Source organism: Dendropsophus ebraccatus, chromosome 11, assembly GCF_027789765.1.
Source record: "Dendropsophus ebraccatus isolate aDenEbr1 chromosome 11, aDenEbr1.pat, whole genome shotgun sequence".
Classification (NCBI taxonomy): domain Eukaryota; kingdom Metazoa; phylum Chordata; class Amphibia; order Anura; family Hylidae; genus Dendropsophus; species Dendropsophus ebraccatus.
Genome location: NC_091464.1, coordinates 98,809,360 through 98,829,724, shown reverse-complemented (window position 1 = coordinate 98,829,724; position 20,365 = coordinate 98,809,360). Strand labels below are relative to the sequence as shown.

At 45.8% G+C, this 20,365-nt stretch overlaps 1 protein-coding gene across 3 annotated transcripts in view; it reads right to left on the bottom strand.

The window, feature by feature from the left end:
* The window catches only part of SLC22A15 (solute carrier family 22 member 15), a 31,984-nt gene extending 11,905 nt beyond the window's left edge, over positions 1 to 20,079 (bottom strand). Inside the window, exons 1-9 of one of the 3 annotated variants that reach the window (XM_069946341.1) lie at positions 19,749 to 20,079; positions 19,493 to 19,606; positions 16,400 to 16,519; positions 16,169 to 16,330; positions 15,925 to 16,057; positions 2,570 to 2,734; positions 1,970 to 2,099; positions 1,470 to 1,682; positions 1,263 to 1,403 (exon numbers count right to left, since the gene is read on the bottom strand). In XM_069946341.1, the coding sequence (XP_069802442.1) occupies positions 1,263 to 1,403; positions 1,470 to 1,682; positions 1,970 to 2,099; positions 2,570 to 2,734; positions 15,925 to 16,057; positions 16,169 to 16,330; positions 16,400 to 16,519; positions 19,493 to 19,606; positions 19,749 to 19,856 (1,286 nt within the window). In that variant the 5' untranslated portion in view covers positions 19,857 to 20,079. Of the gene's footprint in view, positions 1 to 1,262; positions 1,404 to 1,469; positions 1,683 to 1,969; positions 2,100 to 2,569; positions 2,735 to 15,924; positions 16,058 to 16,168; positions 16,331 to 16,399; positions 16,520 to 19,492; positions 19,607 to 19,657 lie in introns of all 3 variants that reach the window. The other 2 variants (XM_069946340.1, XM_069946342.1) reach the window with 2 other exon arrangements.
* Positions 20,080 to 20,365: the final 286 nt, after the last annotated feature.

Sequence of the window (20,365 nt, the reverse complement as noted above, 5' to 3'; positions counted from 1 at the left end):
TACAGCACCGGGCACCGGTATATAAGAAGGACACAGCTGAACTGGAGCGGGTGCAGAGGAGGGCAACAAAGGTCATTAAGGGAATGGGTGGGTTACAGGACCAGGACAGGTTATCAGGCCTGGCATTAATTACGCTAGAAAAAAAGACTAGAGATGTGTCACAGCCTCAGAGTTATGCCGGGCTAGAGTAAAAGGACCTTGTTCGGCGCTGAACGGTACTTTGGTTCAAACAGGTATATTGAAGAGATGATTTATTGTCTCAGAAACAACGCGTTTCGAGGTGTAGTACCTCTTTATCAAGTTGAGACATGTCTCTTAACTTGATAAAGAGGTACTACACCTCGAAACGCGTTGTTTCTGAGACAATAAATCATCTCTTCAATATACCTGTTTGAACCAAAGTACCGTTCAGCGCCGAACAAGGTCCTTTTACTCTAGCCCGGCATAACTCTGAGGCTGTGACATCTCTATTCTCCGGCATCGGGATCTCGTGGCTCAGGATCCTCGACAGCAAACTCTTGGACTGGCTGCTGCGGCTACTCCGTCTGTCTTCGTTGATAGCGCTACAAGGTGTTGTACTCTTTGTACAACACAAAAAGGTGAGCATAACCATATGTGCTCCCCCTTCCCACCCGAGTATTGATGTTATTACCCTATGGCGCCTCTCTCTTCCTTTTAGCCTGCTAGAAAAAAGACGTCTTAGGGGCGATCTGATCACAATGTACAAGTATATGAATGGACAGTACAGAGATCTTTGTAGTGATCTTTTTACTCCTAGGACTGTAACCATGACTAGGGGGCATCCTCTACGTCTAGAGGAAAGAAGATTTCACCATCAGTATCTACACGGGTTCTTTATTGTACGAGCGGTGGAACTCTCTGCCACATGATGCTGTCTTGGCCGATTCATTATATAAGTACACGGGAGGCCTGGACGCTTTTCTTGAACAATATAATATTACAAGTTATGGGCATTAGATTTCCGGTGATACACTGATCCAGGGATTATTCTGGTCGCCATTGGAGTAGGGAAGGAATTTTCTCCCTGTGATGGGGCAATTGTTATCTGCCTCATAGGGGTTATTGCCTTCCCCTGGATTAACACAGTCAGGTTTCCCTAGGTTGAACCTGATGGGCTCTTGTCTTCTTTCAACCTTATTTACTATGTTACTATGAGATACATGCAGAGTGGATACACCCTCAGTACCCACCTCCTGTGATTGATGAGATACATGCAGAGTGGATACACCCTCAGTACCCACCTCCTGTGATTGATGAGATACATGCAGAGTGGATATGCGGGGACCTCGATGAGGCCGGACAGGGCCAGGTTGAAGTAGACGTTCCCCCCCAGGTCTCCGGCACTGAGCGTCAGTCCGTAATACACCAGACTGCAGACAAACCTATCAGAGAGCAGAGATGGGTGATGCTGCCGCAACAGAGCTGACCCCGCCCCCTGCACCACTTACCACGCCCACATCATGAGCAGTGTCCGGCGGCGCAGCACCCCGCTCTGGCAGATACTGAGGATGTTGGGCGGGGGGGCGGCGTCCTTGTTCTTTGCGGTCAGGGAGAATGGTTTGGGTTTAGAGCGGTTCCAGCGTCCTAGGAAAAGCAGAGCGCCCTGAGCCTCACGGAGGCGTCCCTGGGCGTACAGCCAGCGCGGAGACTCCGGGATCCACCTACACAGTGACATCAGTGACATCATCACACCCAGCAACAGCTACTCAGTGACATCATCACACCCAGCGACAGCTACTCAGTGACATCATCACACCCAGCGACAGCTACTCAGTGACATCATCACACCCAGCGATAGCTACTCAGTGACATCATCACACCCAGCGACAGCTACTCAGTGACATCATCACACCCAGCGACAGCTACTCAGTGACATCATCACACCCTGCACCCAGCGACAGCTACTCAGTCACATCATCACACCCTGCACCCAGCGACAGCTACTCACAGTGACAGCAGGAGGATGACCAGGCCCTGAACATTCACCACCAGTGCCAGGAGACGCCACCAATGCACAAAGTATCCGATTAGCGCGAACTGTACGATACCCAGTGCAAAGAACAGACTGGACAGAGAACCTGCAGGGGGGACATCAGGGTCAGAGGACCAATGTATAGTCACATGGAATAAGGGTGGGGCATCAGACACAGTTACATGGTGTAGGGGAGGGGCATCATAGTCACATGGAATAAGGGTGGGGCATCAGACACAGTTACATGGTGTAGGGGAGGGGCATCATAGTCACATCGGATAAGGGAGGGGCATCAGACACAGTCACATGATGTAGAGGAGGGGCATCACACAGTCACATGGGACAAGGGAGGGACATCACACAGTCACATGGTATAGGGGAGGGGCATCAGACAGTCACATGGGACAAGGGAGGGACATCACACAGTCACATGGTGTAGGGGAGGAGCATCACACACAGTCACATGGTGTAGGGGAGGAGCATCACACACAGTCACATGGTGTAGGGGAGGAGCATCACACACAGTCACATGGTGTAGGGGAGGGGCATCAGATACACTGCGGTGAGGCCCATTACCTGCTATGGCCCAGTAGGTGGCGCCGATACATTCATTAAGCAGCACGAAGGCGACTAGCGACATCCCTCCATTCATGATTCCCACCATGAAGCGAGTACAGAGGAAGATGACGAATGAAGGTGATAAGGCGTTCAGCAGAGAGAAGAGAATGTCCAGTGCCAAACCTGTAAGACAAGTCACATGACTATAAGACTTCAAAAAACAGCAGCTCTGGAGGATGAGACATGATGTAACAGCAGAATAATGAGTACAGCTCTGGAGGATGAGACAGGGTGTAACAGCAGAATAGTGAGTGCAGCTCTGGAGGATAGTGCATGATGTAACAGCAGAATAGTGAGTGCAGCTCTGGAGGATGAGACAGGGTGTGACAGCAGAATAGTGCAGCTCTGGAGCATAACAGGTCTATTACTTAGAGAGATTTTCTGCCAAATCAGGCAGATATAACCCGTATAATAGTGACAGCAAACAGTCGACAAGCGAGCAAACGCTCAATTGCTGCCTGATCAGTCTTTCAACATACCAAAAAAATAAATAAAAAAATTAATAATAATAATCAGCCGCTGGCAACACATCTCTCTGTGTAAGAGCTGATGCACTGCTGACGGCTGATGAAGGCAAGGGCTGCACAACCATTGCTAGTGATGTCCATGCAGCCCTGGCCGCACGCTTATCGAGCCGTGTAATAGGTTCAGTAAGCCAGCGCTAATCTAGCAGATCGGCACTTGCTTACCTCGTGGGTCACGCCACGTAATACAGCCTTATAGGGGTACTGCAGGGAAAAAAAATTATCCTTTCAAATCATGTTCTATGGGAAAAGTAGGATTTACAGTGGTGCCTGGATTACGAGTAGAATTGTAATCGAAATCCACTCTTAAACCAAAGGAAATTTCCCCAAAAAAAACACTGATCTGCAGACAATTGGTTCCACCCCCCAAATATACTGATTATTATTCTGAACAACATGTAGAAGAGATGAAACACTGAGAAGCAGCTGAATCTGTGATATTATAAGTTATTGTACAGTATAGCAATCAGCATGTGGTATATAATGTATAGTAACTGTATAACCCTGATAACACAGCAGCTGGATATGTGATATATAAGTTACTGTACAGTATAGCAATCAGCATGTGGTATATAATGTATAGTAACTGTATAACCCTGATAACACAGCAGCTGGATATGTGATATATACGTTACTGTACAGTATAGCAGCATGTGGTATATAATGTATAGTAATTATATAACCCTGATAACACAGCAGCTGGATATGTGATATATAAGTTACTGTACAGTATAGAAGCATGTGGTATATAATGTATAGTAACTGTATAACCCTGATAATACAGCAGCTGGATATGTGATATATAAGTTACTGTACAGTATAGCAGCATGTGGTATATAATGTATAGTAACTGTATAACCCTGATAACACTGCAGCTGGATATGTGATATATAAGTTACTGTACAGTATAGCAGCATGTGGTGTATAATGTATAGTAACTGTATAACCCTGATAACACAGCAGCTGGATATGTGATATATAAGTTACTGTACAGTATAGCAGCATGTGGTATATAATGTATAGTAACTGTATAACCCTGATAACACAGCAGCTGGATATGTGATATACAAGTTACTGTACAGTATAGCAATCAGCATGTGGTATATAATGTATAGTAACTGTATAACCCTGATAACACTGCAGCAGCTGGATATGTGATATATAAGTTACTGTACAGTATAGCAGCATGTGGTGTATAATGTATAGTAACTGTATAACCCTGATAACACTGCAGCTGGATATGTGATATATAAGTTACTGTACATTATAGCAGCATGTGGTGTATAATGTATAGTAACTGTATAACCCTGATAACACAGCAGCTGAATATGTGATATATAAGTTACTGTACAGTATAGCAATCAGCATGTGGTGTATAATGTATAGTAACTGTATAACCCTGATAACACAGCAGCTGGATATGTGATATATAAGTTACTGTACAGTATAGCAATCAGTATGTGGTGTATAATGTATAGTAACTGTATAACCCTGATAACACAGCAGCTGAATATGTGATATATAAGTTACTGTACAGTATAGCAATCAGCATGTGGTGTATAATGTATAGTAACTGTATAACCCTGATAACACAGCAGCAGCTGGATATGTGATATGTTACTGTACAGTATAGCAGCATGTGGTGTATAATGTATAGTAACTGTATAACCCTGATAACACAGCAGCTGGATATGTGATATATAAGTTACTGTACAGTATAACAATCAGCATGTGGTGTATAATGTATAGTAACTGTATAACCTTGATAACACAGCAGCTGGATATGTGATATATAAGTTACTGTACAGTATAGCAGCATGTGGTATATAATATATAGTAACTGTATAACCTTGATAACACAGCAGCTGGATATGTGATATATAAGTTACTGTACAGTATAGCAGCATGTGGTGTATAATGTATAGTAACTGTATAACCCCGATAACACAGCAGCTGGATATGTGATATATAAGTTACTGTACAGTATAGCAATCAGCATGTGGAGTATAATGTAGAGTAACTGTATAACCCTAACAACACAGAAGCAGCGGGATATGTGATATATAGGTTACTGTACAGTAATGGAGAGGATGGGAAACACAAGGGCTGACAGAGACTGCAGGGAGCAGGAAGGAATGAGCAGGACAGATGTGGGCACATACATGCAGCACTCTGTCCGGGGAGAGAGGGGTTACAGCTATGGAGAGATTACCCCATCAGTCCTGTCCCCTGATGTAAGCCCCAGTCTGAAGTGGATCTGCTATGATTTGGAAGGTGAGGGAGACATCCTGGGTCAGAGTACAGTGCTGTAGACCCCGCTATACAGACCATGCCCCTCCCCCGCTCCCCCTTCCACCCTGTACAGGGAGCTCTTAAACCAAAGCAAACTGTGATCTCTTCTTCCAAAATACTCTTAAACCAAGTTACCACTGTATGCCCTACTGTTAAATTGTTTTTTATGAGTCCCTTATAATGGCGGCACCATGATGGAAGATGCTCCCCTAGCACTGTAGGGACAGGAAACAGAGGTTAAAAGCAGGGCCCTCCCCAATTCACCTCAGTGCCTTCTCCAGCGCTACAAAACATGGCCACTTCCTTCCAGAGACAGCACCGCTCTGGTCACCACTTTGTGCAAGTTTTGTAACCCAGTTCCATTGAAGTGAATGGTGCTGAAATGCAAAACACACCTGACCTTGAGAGAAGAGTGCTGCGGTCTCTGCAAGAAAGCGGCCATGTTTTTATAGCGCTGGAGAAACTTTTTAAAAGCAGGATAGTAACCACCACCGATTAACAAGAGGGATATATGGTGGTACTACTACTACTACTACTACTACTGATTTTTAAACAATATTGCAAATATTACACAGAACGATAGTCGTAATTATGATCATTAACTCCATCAGATCCCAGCAAACGAATGCGGAACAAAATCAAACAAGTGCGGAACGAACAGGACCGAACGAATGCGGAACAAGATCAAACGGTTAACAATAATGATGGTGTCAGCACCAAATGAACGATGAACCGTTTCTTACTGGCCGTTTGATCGTTGCAGCTTTTACACAAAATGATTATCGTTTAAATACAAGCGATATAACGATTACTCGCGCGATATTCGTCCCATGTAATAAATGATCATCCTTCCTCCATGAAGTGATGACGGTCCTGTAACACTGATGGTCTTACAGCCAGTATGGAGAGTACACTCTCTCGGATTTTGGATTAAAACAGGAGGATGGAAGGAGAAGGTCTCCTATCCTACAGGCTGACAGAATAGCAACAAGAAATACGGTTCTCCACATTAAGAGCCTAATTTCTGAAGAATTAAGGGACTCAAAGGGGGAGAATGTCAAACCTGAAACATGAACATTCAAGTCACCCTGGGGACAAGAAAGTCTTATCCTAGGTCCAGAGAGATCTGATAATAAGAGTCCAGAAGAGTTCCCAAAAAGTCTTTTGGGTAAATTGACTTTTGTATGTTCTCAATCCAAACCAGTTCCTGAAAAAGATCCATACTAGGTGGAGGTGATCCCGACATGTTTGGGTAGATTTTGTTACAAAGAGGAATCGTCCAACATTACTATTGCCCCCCTCGAGAATGCCCTCGGGGGCCGAAGAGATTCCGAAGGGAAGGCACTGGAACTGGATGGATGGGTAGTATGCATTTTATGAGACCTATTACTGCCGTTTATGTGTCTTGTGGAATCAAGGGGACAATTATTTTTATCAATTCCACCTTGAATCTCCTGTAACAAATCCAGCGATTTAGGTTGATTATAGTTCAGTCATTGGGTTTTCCCTAACACAGGATTAGGCTATGTTCACACTACGTAAAAGTACGTCCGTTGTTGCCGATGGCAACGGCCGTACTTTTGGCGCGGTGGAACAATGCCTTACTTTCAATGGGATCCCGGCTGGAGCGTATACACATCGTATGCGCTTCGGCCGGGATCCCGTACAGGGACGAAAATAACTGACATGTCAGTTTTCTGCAGCCGCAATTAAATGAATTGCGGCCATAGGAAACCCTGTCAGTTCACACTATGAAGCGAGCGGCCGGACAGATCATCTGGCCGGTACGGGAATTACAGCACCCACAGATATAAATCCTTTATCCAACAGTACAAGACCTAAGTCACAAACTATTGTGTACCCAGAAGATGTTATGTGGAGTACCCAGGGTGCTGAGGCTATGGAACCCCAAGCCTCGGTAAGCCTTCCGACTAATAAGGAGTAATTTTTTTGTCTGAAACTGCGTTGTAGATGAGGCCAAGGATGAAATTATTACCCTTGCCCCCTTTTGGGTAGCGCCAGAATCCGCTGATCGTCCGGGCAGCCCATAGGATACAGCAGCGTCTGCTGCTGATGCTCCTATTCAACGGAGCGACGGCAGCAGGTCGTTGCTGTATCAGTCGTTTTTCAACATGTTGAAAAACAAGCGACTGCAACGATCAGCCGACATGAACGATGTCGGCTGATCGTTGCACTCTATTCCACGGGACGATTATCGTCCGTAGCGGCCGATATCGGCCGAATACGGACGATAATCGTTCCGTGGAATAGGGCCTATAGGGGGGACACCCTCCATCCCCCTGTCGATTTTGCGGGTTTTCCCACCTACAAAGAATAAAGGGTTGTGTAATTGTTATGGTAGGTACATCTTAACTGTGAGAAACAGAATCTTAAAAACATCCCAGATAATCACACTGTAAGATTTATAAATAATTATTTACCATTTTATTCCATAGAATAAGGATGTGATACAAAAGAAGTTCCTATTTGGTGCAGAAACCTTTGCAGTTAAAGGTCGGACATTTCCTGGGGGTCTTGACCAGGTTTGCAGACCCTGCAGCAGGGATTGTGTCCCTGCAGAACCCTTCTGCCAAAAGATAGATAGGGAGGAAAGCTGCAACCCTCAATACACACTGGATCGGGGGTCTGACTGCGTCAGATGATTCACCCTTATCAGACGACTGCCACAGGAGGAAGATCTAATTTCTTCCCTTTCTCTCACATTTTGTATGAAGGGACCATGGTCTTCTCGTACTCCATTTATACAGCCAGTGCACAGAGTCTTAGTATAGGGACTACTGAGCCTCTTCTTACATGTGAGGCATTCCCTGCTCTAGGGACGGGACTTTTTGGTGGCCCCCTAAAGGGATAACACATGATTATTCAGTGTTCTGAGACTCCATAACAGCCACACGATATTAAGGAACTGGAGTACCGCTGAAGAGTGATGGCTGGAGGATACCAGCAACGTCCACAGACAGAGAAAGCAGACCAGCAACAGAGAACACGCACCGCTCGAGCCCCTCTGCTGTTTTGGATGGATGTGATAAAGACGCGATATCTGTAATAAAACCTCTCTCTTCACTACTATGTCTCTGTGGTATACTGTCATGCCAACTAGCACCTTGGTAACCTGGAATCTGTGCACACCTCCAACATGCCAATCTTCTCTAAGCTGATACTGGGCAGCAAGAGGCAAGTTTTCCTATAAGTGACTAGCGGTGTCGGCCTCGCAGCACGACTGCCAGAGGTGAGCAGCATTGAAGACAGTCATTTTTTTCCAGTTTGGATTTACGCTATGTGTGCCCGTTGTCTTTTTATTCTTCTAGTTACTAAATGATTGTTTTTAATTTTGGCACCATGGACTGTCTGGCCCAGCCCCAGCGCTGCTGCAGAACTCACCATCCCTGTGCACAGACACAGCAGAATTTTCCCCCTGAAAGGCCAGCAATAGGAGGACAGGAACACAGCCCAGTAAGGGGTTCCTTCCCCAGAACATTCCCGCCTCAGGCATGGAAATGCACAGAACACTGATAGGTGCGGAGAGAGATGAGAGCCAGGGGGCCACAGGGGCCATCCAATGACAAATGTGGGAGATGGAGACTGACCTAAGCGGCTGCTCCACCGAAGATGATGCCTCAGGGATAGAGTCAGTTGCCCTGAACCCTACTTCTTGTATTAGATCCTTTGGAGAGGTGGTGAAAACCGAAGGACAGAAAACAGAACTGTGGATGGAGGGGCTGTCACTTCATTTAAAGATCCAAGGATCTGTTTCAGTTCAAGTGGTAGTAGGAGAAGGACCTCTCCAATGGAACCATCATAGGGCGATAAGAGAAAGTTGTATACTGGTCTCATCTGAGCACATGGCCTTCTTCTATGTCTCCTCTGGATCATCCTGGTGGTCACTGGTGATGTCACCCGGGCCTGGGCATGTGCTGATGTGAGCAGGGGGACTGTCAGGGGGTTCTACTTGGGTATCACACAATCAACAGAGCGAGTTATGGAGGACCAGCACAGAGGTTTATTGGCAGTACCATCGATAGGAATATACCATCCAATAGTCCACAGTCCAGGTTACCAATATCCACAGTAGGGGCTCCACTACACAGAGGGTACAAATCATCCAGGAACACAGGAAACGTCCAGCAACGGCAAATATCCCAAAAGACAATGATCCCAGTCCTTCTCCTATGGATCAATATGGCAGTACAGCTCCTGATGCTTCTCGTTGGGGAGCTGGCATTAGCATCAGCGTCCCAAAAAGGATCTACTACTCCTGGTCCCTCAGCTTCCTTCCTTATATACAGGAGTTGGCAGACATATTTGCTGGTTTCCAGGCCCCCCAAATTTGGGACTGGAGCCTTCCACGGGGCGACTATGAGCAGCAAACGAGCACTATTAGCGTTCGTTTGATCCTCGCTCCCCGCTCGCTACCGCCGATATTCCATGCGGCTGCAGCGAGCTGGTGAGTGCGGGAGGGGCCACGGGAAGCTGTCTGAGTGATCGCTAGATCGTCCAGGCAGCCCATAGAGGATAGCGACGGTCTGCTGCCGCTGCTCCTGTTCCACGGGGCGACGGCAGCTGATCGATGCTATCACAGTCGTTTGTTTTTCAACATGTTGAAAAACAAACGACTGCAACGATCAGCCGACATGAACGATGTCGGCTGATCGTTGCCTTCTATTCCACGGGACGATTATCGGCCGATAAGCGTTACGTGGAATAGGGCCTTTAGCTATCCTGACACCGCAGGGGGTGATCTCCAGCATTTGGAGAGCAGAGAGGTCATGAATGGATATTTAGGAGATGTCAGCAGGGGTCCATCAGGTGGCATGGACACCTCTACCCTGCAGATGGTAACAGAGCTAATTCTATTACCTGTAGTTATCAGAGCTCTAGCCAGGACAGGGAATACACAACATTATTGGAGGCAAGATTCTCTCAAAATTTGTAAAAATAAGACCATAAAAAAAAAAAAAAAAAAAAAAAAAGTGATGTAACCGCCTGCACCCCACACCATCACAGGGACCATGTGTGTCCTGCAGGATTATAATCCATGACAGTGTAGTGTGTTAGTTATAGTAATCTATGACACTGTGGTCCCAGCTTTCTTCAGGTTAATAAACCAGGTCCTCCCGTGTAGTTCTGGGCTGATTCCCGACCTTTATGACAATCCTCCTTACGCCACAAGATGAGATCCTGCATGGGGCCCCAGACAGAGGAAGACTGACAGTCATATTGTGTTTCATTCATTCTCTAATAATTGCACCAACAGTTGTTGCCGTCTCACCAAGCTGCTGCCTATTGTCCTGTAGCCCATCCCAGCCTTGTGCAGGTCTACATTTTTTTCCATGGTGTCCTTAGACAGTTTTTTGGTCTTCGCCATGGTGGAGAAGTTGGAGCATGAGTGTGTAGCTGAGCGTATGGACAGATGATTATTATACAGGTAACGATGAAGAAGGTGCAGGTAATCCAGGTAATGCTCTCCATTCTGTGTAGGTATACAGCAGTGTATTATATACTTATTATATACTTATTATCCCCCTGTATGAGTGTGTATATATATATATATATATATATATATATAAAATCTCCATTCTGTGTAGGTATACAGCAGTGTATTATATACTTATTATCCTCCTCCTGTATGAGTGTGTATATATCTCTCCCCTCTGTGTAGGTATAAAGCAGTGTATTATATACTTATTATCCTCCTGTATAAGTGTGTATATATATCCCCATTCTGTGCAGGTATACAGTAATGTATTATATACTTATTATCCTCCTCCTGTATGAGTGTGTATATATCTCCCCATTCTGTGTAGGTATACAGCAGTGTATTATATACTTATTATCCCCCCCTGTATGAGTGTGTATATATATCTCCATTCTGTGTAGGTATACAGCAGTGTATTATTTATACAAAAAGGAAAGAAAGTAGATGGGGATTCAGCTCACCTAGGCGTGGTCTTTCTTGCAGCAAACACATAGGATGGAGGGTGCCCTGACGTCCAGTGCTGGCCAGGCACTGATTACTAGACGTAAGTAGAGAAAAAGCGTAGTGGATTCCGGCACTCCAGACGTGTGGCTAAAACTTAACTTTTAATAACTTAACATTAAAATATGTCACAAAGCGGACCAACGCGTTTCACGCGACTGCGCTTAATCATGGTCTGACTGCATGTGAACAAAAGATTAGTTAAAAGCATTAGACATCCAATGGACGGAAGTCACGTCATAGTACATGGGGGTGGATCCTGGGGCAGACAGAATTTGTGTTTTAACCCCTTAGGATCTGGAATACCCTATACATATAAATAGCAGAGCAAGTATTTATTGGAGTTGTCAAAAAAATCATAAATAATGAAATAAGTCATTTTTGAAATACATTCCCCTTGGTCAGCGTGTCTAGGCGGAAGATGGTTTCGGCTTCTTTATGAAGCAGAATCTTGCGCCAATCCCCTCCTCGGTGTGGTTTGCTGACTTTGATTATGCCATAAAACCCATATGTCTCCAAACTGCCACTATGCACTTCTAAAAAGTGTTTTACTGCTCCTGATGTGTTGGTGGTATTACCTCTGCGTATACCAGCAATGTGCTCACTAATGGGGTTTTTTAATTTTCTGATCGTGCAGCCGACATATTTGAGATTGCATTCAATGATATAAATAACACGATTACTTTCACAATCGACAAAATTGGCAATCTCATAAGATTTGGAGTTTGTGCTGTCGGTGTAGCGCTTTTTAGAGTTAGTGTGAACACATACCTGGCAACGACTGAGACCACACCTAAAGTTTCCCTTGGCGTGGTTTCTGTCATTTATATTAGAAGCACGATACATGCTAGGAGAGAGAATGTCCCCCAGCGATTTGCCTTTTCGTGCCACACATCTATGGCCTTGCTCTAGTATTTCTGTCAGGATATCATCTTGTCTTAAAATGGATATATTTTTGTTCAAGATTTGTACTATTTCAGGATACTCTGGAGAAAAGGTGGTAGAGAAAGTCAGAGGGTGTGATTCTTTTTTTCTTCTATTTCATAAGGAGCATTAACAACACGTCCATGTAGTAGAGTGCTCCTGCCTTTCTTATCCACAATCTTCCTAGCTCTTTTTAAATGTTTTTTCATGTAGCCCCGAGCACGTAGTCACTCTGATGCCAGTTCGCATTGCGTGCTAGTGAGTGAGCTCACCAACCGGTATCGCTCGAATCGTATGTTGGGTGTGTTGACTGGATGCGTGCAGTATGGTGTTGTCAGCAGTAGGCTTTCTGTACATTGATGTACTGACGCTAGTACCTGACATGGACGTTGTGAGGTTTATGTCCAGAAATGCCATGTTTGTGGGATGATGGGTGAAGGAAAGATTCAGATTATTATTGTTAATATATTCATTGAATTTGGCAATATCTGTGGGATCCCCCTCCCAAACCAATAAGAGATCGTCAATGAAATGACCGTACCATTTGATGCGGTCGAGAAATGGACTGATTGGGGAGAAGATATGTGTGGCTTCCCACCACGCCATGTATAGACCGGCGAGGGTAGGTGAGAAGCACGCCCCCATGGGGGCTCCCCTGACCTGTAAAAAAAATTCTTCATTAAATACAAAGAAATTGTGTTTCAATAGGTACACCGTGACATCAATAATGTATTCCTTCAGTTCATTGGAATAGTCACTGTACCTGTACAAATGGTAAGCCAAGGCAGTTATGGCAAGATCGTGGGGGATCAAAGAGTACAGGGCTGTAACATCGCAGGTAAGCCAGCTGTAGCTCTCTGACCATACAACAATTCTCAAAAGCTGTAAGTACCGACCCAGAATCTTTTAAATAGCCCGGTACGCGTGTCACCAAGGGTTGTAAGAGCTTGTCAACCCACTCACATATTCGCTCATTAAGTGAGCCCACCCCTGATATGATGGGACGCAGCGGTGGAGGGTGGGTTCCCTTATGAACTTTTGGAACTCCATAAAATATGGACAATGTGGGATGGGACGGTCAGCCTGCATCTCATCTAAAATACCCAAGGCAACCCCCTCTTGTACAAGGTTTCTGAGATTCACCATAAAATCAGCGGTGGGATCATGTGAGAGTTTTTTATAAGTAGACATGTCATTTAAAATAATATATGCCATTTCCTCATATGTGTGAGAATCCATCACCACAATTTCCCCCCCCCCTTATCCGCCATTTTAATGACTATGTTTTTATTTGTTTGTAACTCCTTAATGGCTTGCTTTTCTGACCATGTTATGTTAGATTGGTGACTGTTCACATAGAACTTGGTGTACAAACTTTTAAGATCTCTTTCCATGGCATGCTGGAATTCATCTAGCGCCGTAACTAGGGACTTTTAGGGGATAGTACGTGGGATTAGAAGTTTAAATATGTTCATTATGTATCTCTTTCTCTTTTTCTAATCTGCCTTCATATTCCAAGTCCAATAGTTCAGTTAGATTGACTTGTTCAGAGAACAACAAATTAACAAATTCATTTTCATGTGGGGCATTAGAGTTGGAATTAAGGATGTTAGTGTGTCCTTGGCATGAGCCATAAAAATGACGTTTCAGTGTAAGCAGTCTGGCAAACTTGTTGACGTCCATCATGGTTTTAAAAACCTCAAAACGTTGTGGTGGAACAAAAGTAAGTCCTTTGGATAAAATTTTTACATGATTGGATTTCAAAGAAAAGGATGATAAATTAATTATGCTTTCCGGTGCCATAGGCATGTTTGTTGTGGGTGCTTCCCTATTATCTGATTTTATATCTAATATTTCTTGTTGTTTCGCCTGTTCGGTGCGGGATATCTGCTTTTTCTATGCTTTCGTCCCGCACGTCGTATCCGTTTTTTGGAGGTTGCCTATTAGTCGCTGTGGTTCCACGTGCACCCTCCTGTTTATTTTTTTGGGGATATTTATAGTTTTTCTTGGGTTTGTTAGGGTATTCCTGATTAGAGTCCAGTCCTGATTCCGAATCCGTAGTTTCCAAGTCTACAGATGAGAAACTGACGTGTGCTGAGTTGTTTTGTTGTGTTTGTTCTTTAGTTGGTTTTTTAAGATAGATTTAGGTGTTTGTCGTCTGTTATTTTCCAAGTGTAAACTTGGTCATTGGTATAGTCATCCTTGTCTCTCTGGAATTTGCGTTTTTTGATGTATTCTTCCAGTTTCTGGATGCGGTTTTTAGTCATTTTATTCAGCTGGTCATATTCCGATGTGTTGGAAAAGGTTTGTAGTTAAATTTTAGTCGATTCAAGCTGTGTTTTTAAGTCCTTCAATTTTATTTGTTCATGTTTCGTAATTATTTTTATTAGGCGAAATGAAAAATCATTAATGGCTTCCATCCATTCCTTTTGAAAGTCCTCCGATATATTTGCACTGGGGCTTTTATATATTTGTAACCCCCTGGGGATCATATTTTTTTCTGCATAGGTGTTAAGTGTGTTTAGATCCCACCTGTGATCTGAGTTTTTCCCATTTGTGAAACAAGCCCTTGCACTCTGGATTGCCAGTGCTTGTTAGATCAAACACGGTGGTTATTTTGCGTTTTCTTTCCTCCATTAATCCATTTAAATCAAAGTTTGCAATTTCCGATTCAGGTGGTATAACTGCCTGAGCAGATTCCATAGCGGGTCAGGGTTCTTGTGACATAATTCACCACATAAGAGGGCTATAAATGTAACCAGGTATAAAATATTGTTTACAAAAAGTGGTTGCTGCATAAAATTAGAACATATACAAATATGGGGTGAAGTGATTAAAACAGAAACAAGTTCGTAACTTATATGCCCAAAAAGTTTCTTTTTTGTTGGAAGGGAGACACGAATCCCAAAAAAAGCCTTGTATGCATACAAAAAGGGTATAGAGGGTGTATAGGGTATTCCAGATCCTAAGGGGTTAAAACACAAATTCTGTCTGCCCCAGGATCCACCCCCATGTACTATAACGTGACTTCCGTCCATTGGATGTCTAATGCTTTTAACTAATCTTTAGTTCACATGCAGTCAGACCATGATTAAGCGCAGTCGCGTGAAACGCGTTGGTCCGCTTTGTGACATCATATTTTAATGTCAAGTTATTAAAAGTTAAGTTTTAGCCACACGTCTGGAGTGCCGGAATCCACTACGCCTTTTCTCTACTTACGTAGTTTATTATATACTTATTATCCTCCTGTATAAGTGTGTACATATCTCTCCATTCTGTGTAGGTATACAGCAGTGTATTATATACTTATTATCCTCCGTCTGTATGAGTGTATATATATATATCTATCTTCATTCTGTGTAGGTATACAGCAGTGTATTATATACTTATTATCCTCCGTCTGTATGAGTGTGTATATACAGTATATATCTCTCCATTCTGTGTAGGTGATCAGCAGTGATTGGAAGTGGATCAGATACTTCTTTTCCCCACTGTAACTACAGATCAGTCCTTGTACCATAGAGTACTTGGTGCTGGTGTCACACACTTGCACACTCACCATTAACATCACTTACCCAACACGTATGCCCACTTTCTGCCAAAGCGGTCAGATAATTGTCCGAATGACACAACTCCGACCAAGACCCCTCCGAAGAAGACTGAGCTGGCAGCGCCAACCTTGTATGCCTGAGCGTCCACCAGTGACCACTGAGGAGGAGAGAGGTGCACAGTGCTTGGTAACACAGACTCTACACCCTGTATACACATGAGAATCACACTTAGAGGGTGTCACAGCCCATCCCCCCAGATAGATCTTACCTCAGAGCTGATAGACGTAAAGTTTCCCTCAAAGTGCAGGTGTCTATGCCCTCCGCTGGCATTGTGTCCCCCGGGGGTAGAGAGGAGGTCGTCATACACCCAGTGATACGGAGGGGTGACCCCCAGGATGGCGATCAGGACGACTTCTGTAGCCACGTAGAGCTGGGACAGAACACAGGGGTGAGCGGGGGGCACACACAGATATCACAAATATACAAGGTCACACCTCACCTGTAATATGACGGCCAGCAGGAAGCACAGGAAGAGCTGATAACGCCCCATCTCCCCCACAAGCTTCAGGGCATCCTCCACCTCCATGACTGCCAGGAGAGCGCCCCCCGGCCTGCAATACTGCAAGAGAGAAGAACCCCCATCAGGAGAGCGCCCCCCGGCCTGCAATACTGCAAGAGAGAAGACCCCTATCGGAAGAGCGCAGCACGACCTGCAATGCTGCAAAAGAGAAGACCCCTATCAGAAGAGTGCAGCACGACCTGCAATGCTGCAAGAGAGAAGACCCCTATTAGAAGAGCGCAGCCCGACCTGCAATGCTGCCAGAGCGAAGACCCCCTATCAGGAGAGCGCCCCCCCGGCCTGCAACACTACAAGAGGGAAGACCCCTATCAGGAGAGCGCACCCCGGCCTGCAATACTACAAGAGAAAAGACCCCTATCAGGAGAGCGCCCCTGGCCTGCAATACTGCAAGAAAGAAGCCCCCTATCAGGAGAGCCCCCCCCCTTCCCCAGCCTGCAATACTACAAAAGAGAAGAAGCCCCATAAGGAGAGCACCCCCGGTCTGCAATACTGCAAGAGAGAAGACCCCTATCAGGAGAGTGCCCTCCAGCCTGCAATACTGCAAGAGAGAAGACCCCCTATCAGGAGAGCGCAGCCCGACCTGCAATACTACAAGAGAGAAGACCCCCCCCCTAATCAGGAGAGCGCCCCCTGGCCTGCAATGCTGCAAGAGAGAAAAAGCCCCATCAGGAGAGCCCCCCCTGGCCTGCAATACTGCAAGAGAGAAGAACCCCCATCAGGAAAGTGCCCCCCCGGCCTGCAATACTGCAAGAGAGAAGACCCCCTATCAGGAGAGCGCCCCCTCGCCTGCAATACTACGAGAGAAGACCCCCCCCCCCCCCCCATCAGGAGAGCGCTCCCCCGGCCTGCAATACTGCAAGAGAGAAGACCCCTATCAGGAGAGTGCCCCCCAGCCTGCAATACTACAAGAGAGAAGACCCCCCCCATCAAGAGAGCGCCCCCCGGCCTGCAATACTGCAAGAAAGAAGAACCCCCATCAGGAGAGCGCCCCCGGCCTGCAATACTGCAAGAGAGAAGACCCCTATCAGGAGAGTGCCCCCCAGCCTGCAATACTACAAGAGAGAAGACCCCTATCAGGAGAGCGCCCCCCGGCCTGCAATACTGCAAGAGAGAAGACCCCCACAATATGAAGGGATATAAAATCCCAGGTCAGTATATAGCGGTATACAGGGTATAGGATGCTATAAGGAGGTCACAGGTCAGTATACAGAGGTATACAGGGGTCTGTACTGCTATAAGGTCACAGGTCAGTATATAGCGGTATACAGGGGGCCTGGAATGCTATAAGGAGGTCACAGGCCAGTATATAGCGGTATACAGGGGCCAGGAATGCTATAAGGAGGTCACAGGTCAGTATGTAGCGGTATACAGGGGTCAGGAATGCTACAGGTCAGTATATAGAGGTATACAGGTTTCAGGAATGCTATAAAGAGGTCACAGGTCAGTATATAGCGGTATACAGGGGTCAGGAATGCTATAAGGAGGTCACAGGTTAGTATGTAGCGGTATTCAGGGGTCTGCAGCGCTATAAGGAGGTCATAGGTCAGTATATAGTGGTATGAAGGGGTCTAGAATGCTATAAAGAGGTCACAGGTCAGTATAGAGGTGTCAGGAATGCTATGAGAATGTTACAGGTCAGTATATAGTGGTATACAGGTTTAAGGAATGCTATAAGTAGGTCACAGGTCATTATATAGCAGTATACAGGGGTCTGGAGCGCTATAAGGAGGTCAAAGGTCAGTATATAGCGGTATACTGGGGGCAGGAATGCTATAAGGAGGTCACAGGTCAGTATATAGCAGTATACAAGGGCCTGGAATGCTATAAGGAGGTCACAGGTCTGTATATAGCGGTATACAGGGGTCAGGAATGCTATAAGTCTGTCAGAGGTCAGTATATAGCAGTATACAGGGGTCAGGAATGCTATAAGGAGGTCACAGGTCAGTATATTGCGGTATACAGGGGTCAGGAATACTATAAGGAGATCACAGGTCAGTATATAGAGGTATACAGGGGTCAGGAATGCTATAAGGAGGTCACAGGTCAGTATATAGCGGTATGGAGGGCTCAGGAATGCTATAAGGAGGTCACAGGTCAGTATATAGCGGAATAAGGAGGTCACAGGTCAGTATATAGCGGTATACAGGGGTCAGGAATGCTATAGGGAGGTCACAGGTCAGTATATAGCGGTATACAGGGGTTATGAATGCTATAAGGAGGTCACAGGTCAGTATATAACGGTATACAGGGGTCAGGAATGCTCTAAGAATGTCACAGATCAGTATATAGCAGTATACAGGGGTCATGAATGTTATAAGGAGGTCACAGGTCAGTATATAGCGGTATACAGGGGTCATGAATGCTATAAGGAGGTCACAGGTCTGTATATAATGGTAAACAGGGGTCATGAATGCTATAAGGAGGTCACAGGTCAGTATATAATGGTATACAGGGGTCAGGAATGCTGTAAGAATGTCACAGGTCAGTATATAGTGGTATAAGGAGGTCACAGGTCAGTATATAGCGGTATACAGGGGTCAGGAATGCTATAAGGAGGTCACAGGTCAGTATATAATGGTATACAGGGGTCAGGAATGCTCTAAGAATGTCACAGGTCAGTATATAGTGGTATAAGGAGGTCACAGGTCAGTATATAGCGGTATACAGGGGTCAGGAATGCTATAAAGAGGTCACAGGTCAGTATATAGCGGTATACAGGGGTCAGGAATGCTATAAAGAGGTCACAGGTCAGTATATAGCGGTATACAGGGGTCAGGAATGCTATAAGGAGGTCACAGGTCAGTATATAGCAGTACACAGGGGTCAGGAATGCTATAAGGAGGTCACAGGTCAGTATATAGCGGTATACAGGGGTCAGGAATGCTATAAGGAGGTCACAGGTCAGTATATAGCAGTACACAGGGGTCAGGAATGCTATAAGGAGGTCACAGGTCAGTATATAGCGGTATACAGGGGACAGGAATGCTCTAAGAATGTATATGTTGCTTTTACCTTCTTCCTCTTCCACGTTCCACATTCTTCCTGGTGGGCGGGGTTATTATAAGGGCGGAGCCAGTGGGGAGGGGCTGGGCCAGACCGGCTGCTGCCAGTGGCTGGAGACAACACCTTGGCGAATCAGAGGGGCACGTGAGAGAAAATCACTGCAGAGCGTCTTACCTCATCCCCTGCAGAACATCCGTCTCATGTCCTCCATCATCCTCGACAGAGCATCTCACCCTCCTCTATCATCTTCTGCAGAGTATCTCACCCCCGCTCCCGATCTGACAGGACGCGTCGCCCCCATCCCCATGTATCGCCCACACACTAGGCCCGCCAACAGCGTCGCCTCCTGTAGCCCCTCCTCCTCCTGGTCCATGAGCTGAACAAGGGGGGAGGGGCGGGTCCAGAAGACTGACAGCTGCTCTGCCCAATGGAAGGTTGGACAGTGACGAAGCGGGAATTCTGGCTGTGAGGGGGTGTGGCGGCGATTTGTAAGGAGAGCGGATCCCTGACAGGAGAGCGGATCCCTGACAGGAGAGAGCGCCAGCCATATCACTGAGGAGAGCGGATCCCTGACAGGACAGAGCGCCGGTCATATCACTGAGGAGAGCGGATGCCTGACAGGAGAGAGCGCCGGTCATATCACTGAGGAGAGCGGATGCCTGACAGGAGAGCGCCAGTCATATCACTGAGGAGAGCGGATCCCTGACAGGAGAGAGAGTGCAGCCATATCACTGAGGAGAGCGGATCCCTGACAGGAGAGAGCGCCGGTCATATCACTGAGGAGAGCGGATCCCTGACAGGAGAGAGAGTGCAGCCATATCACTGAGGAGAGTGGATCCCTGACAGGAGAGAGCGCCAGTCATATCACTGAGGAGAGCGGAT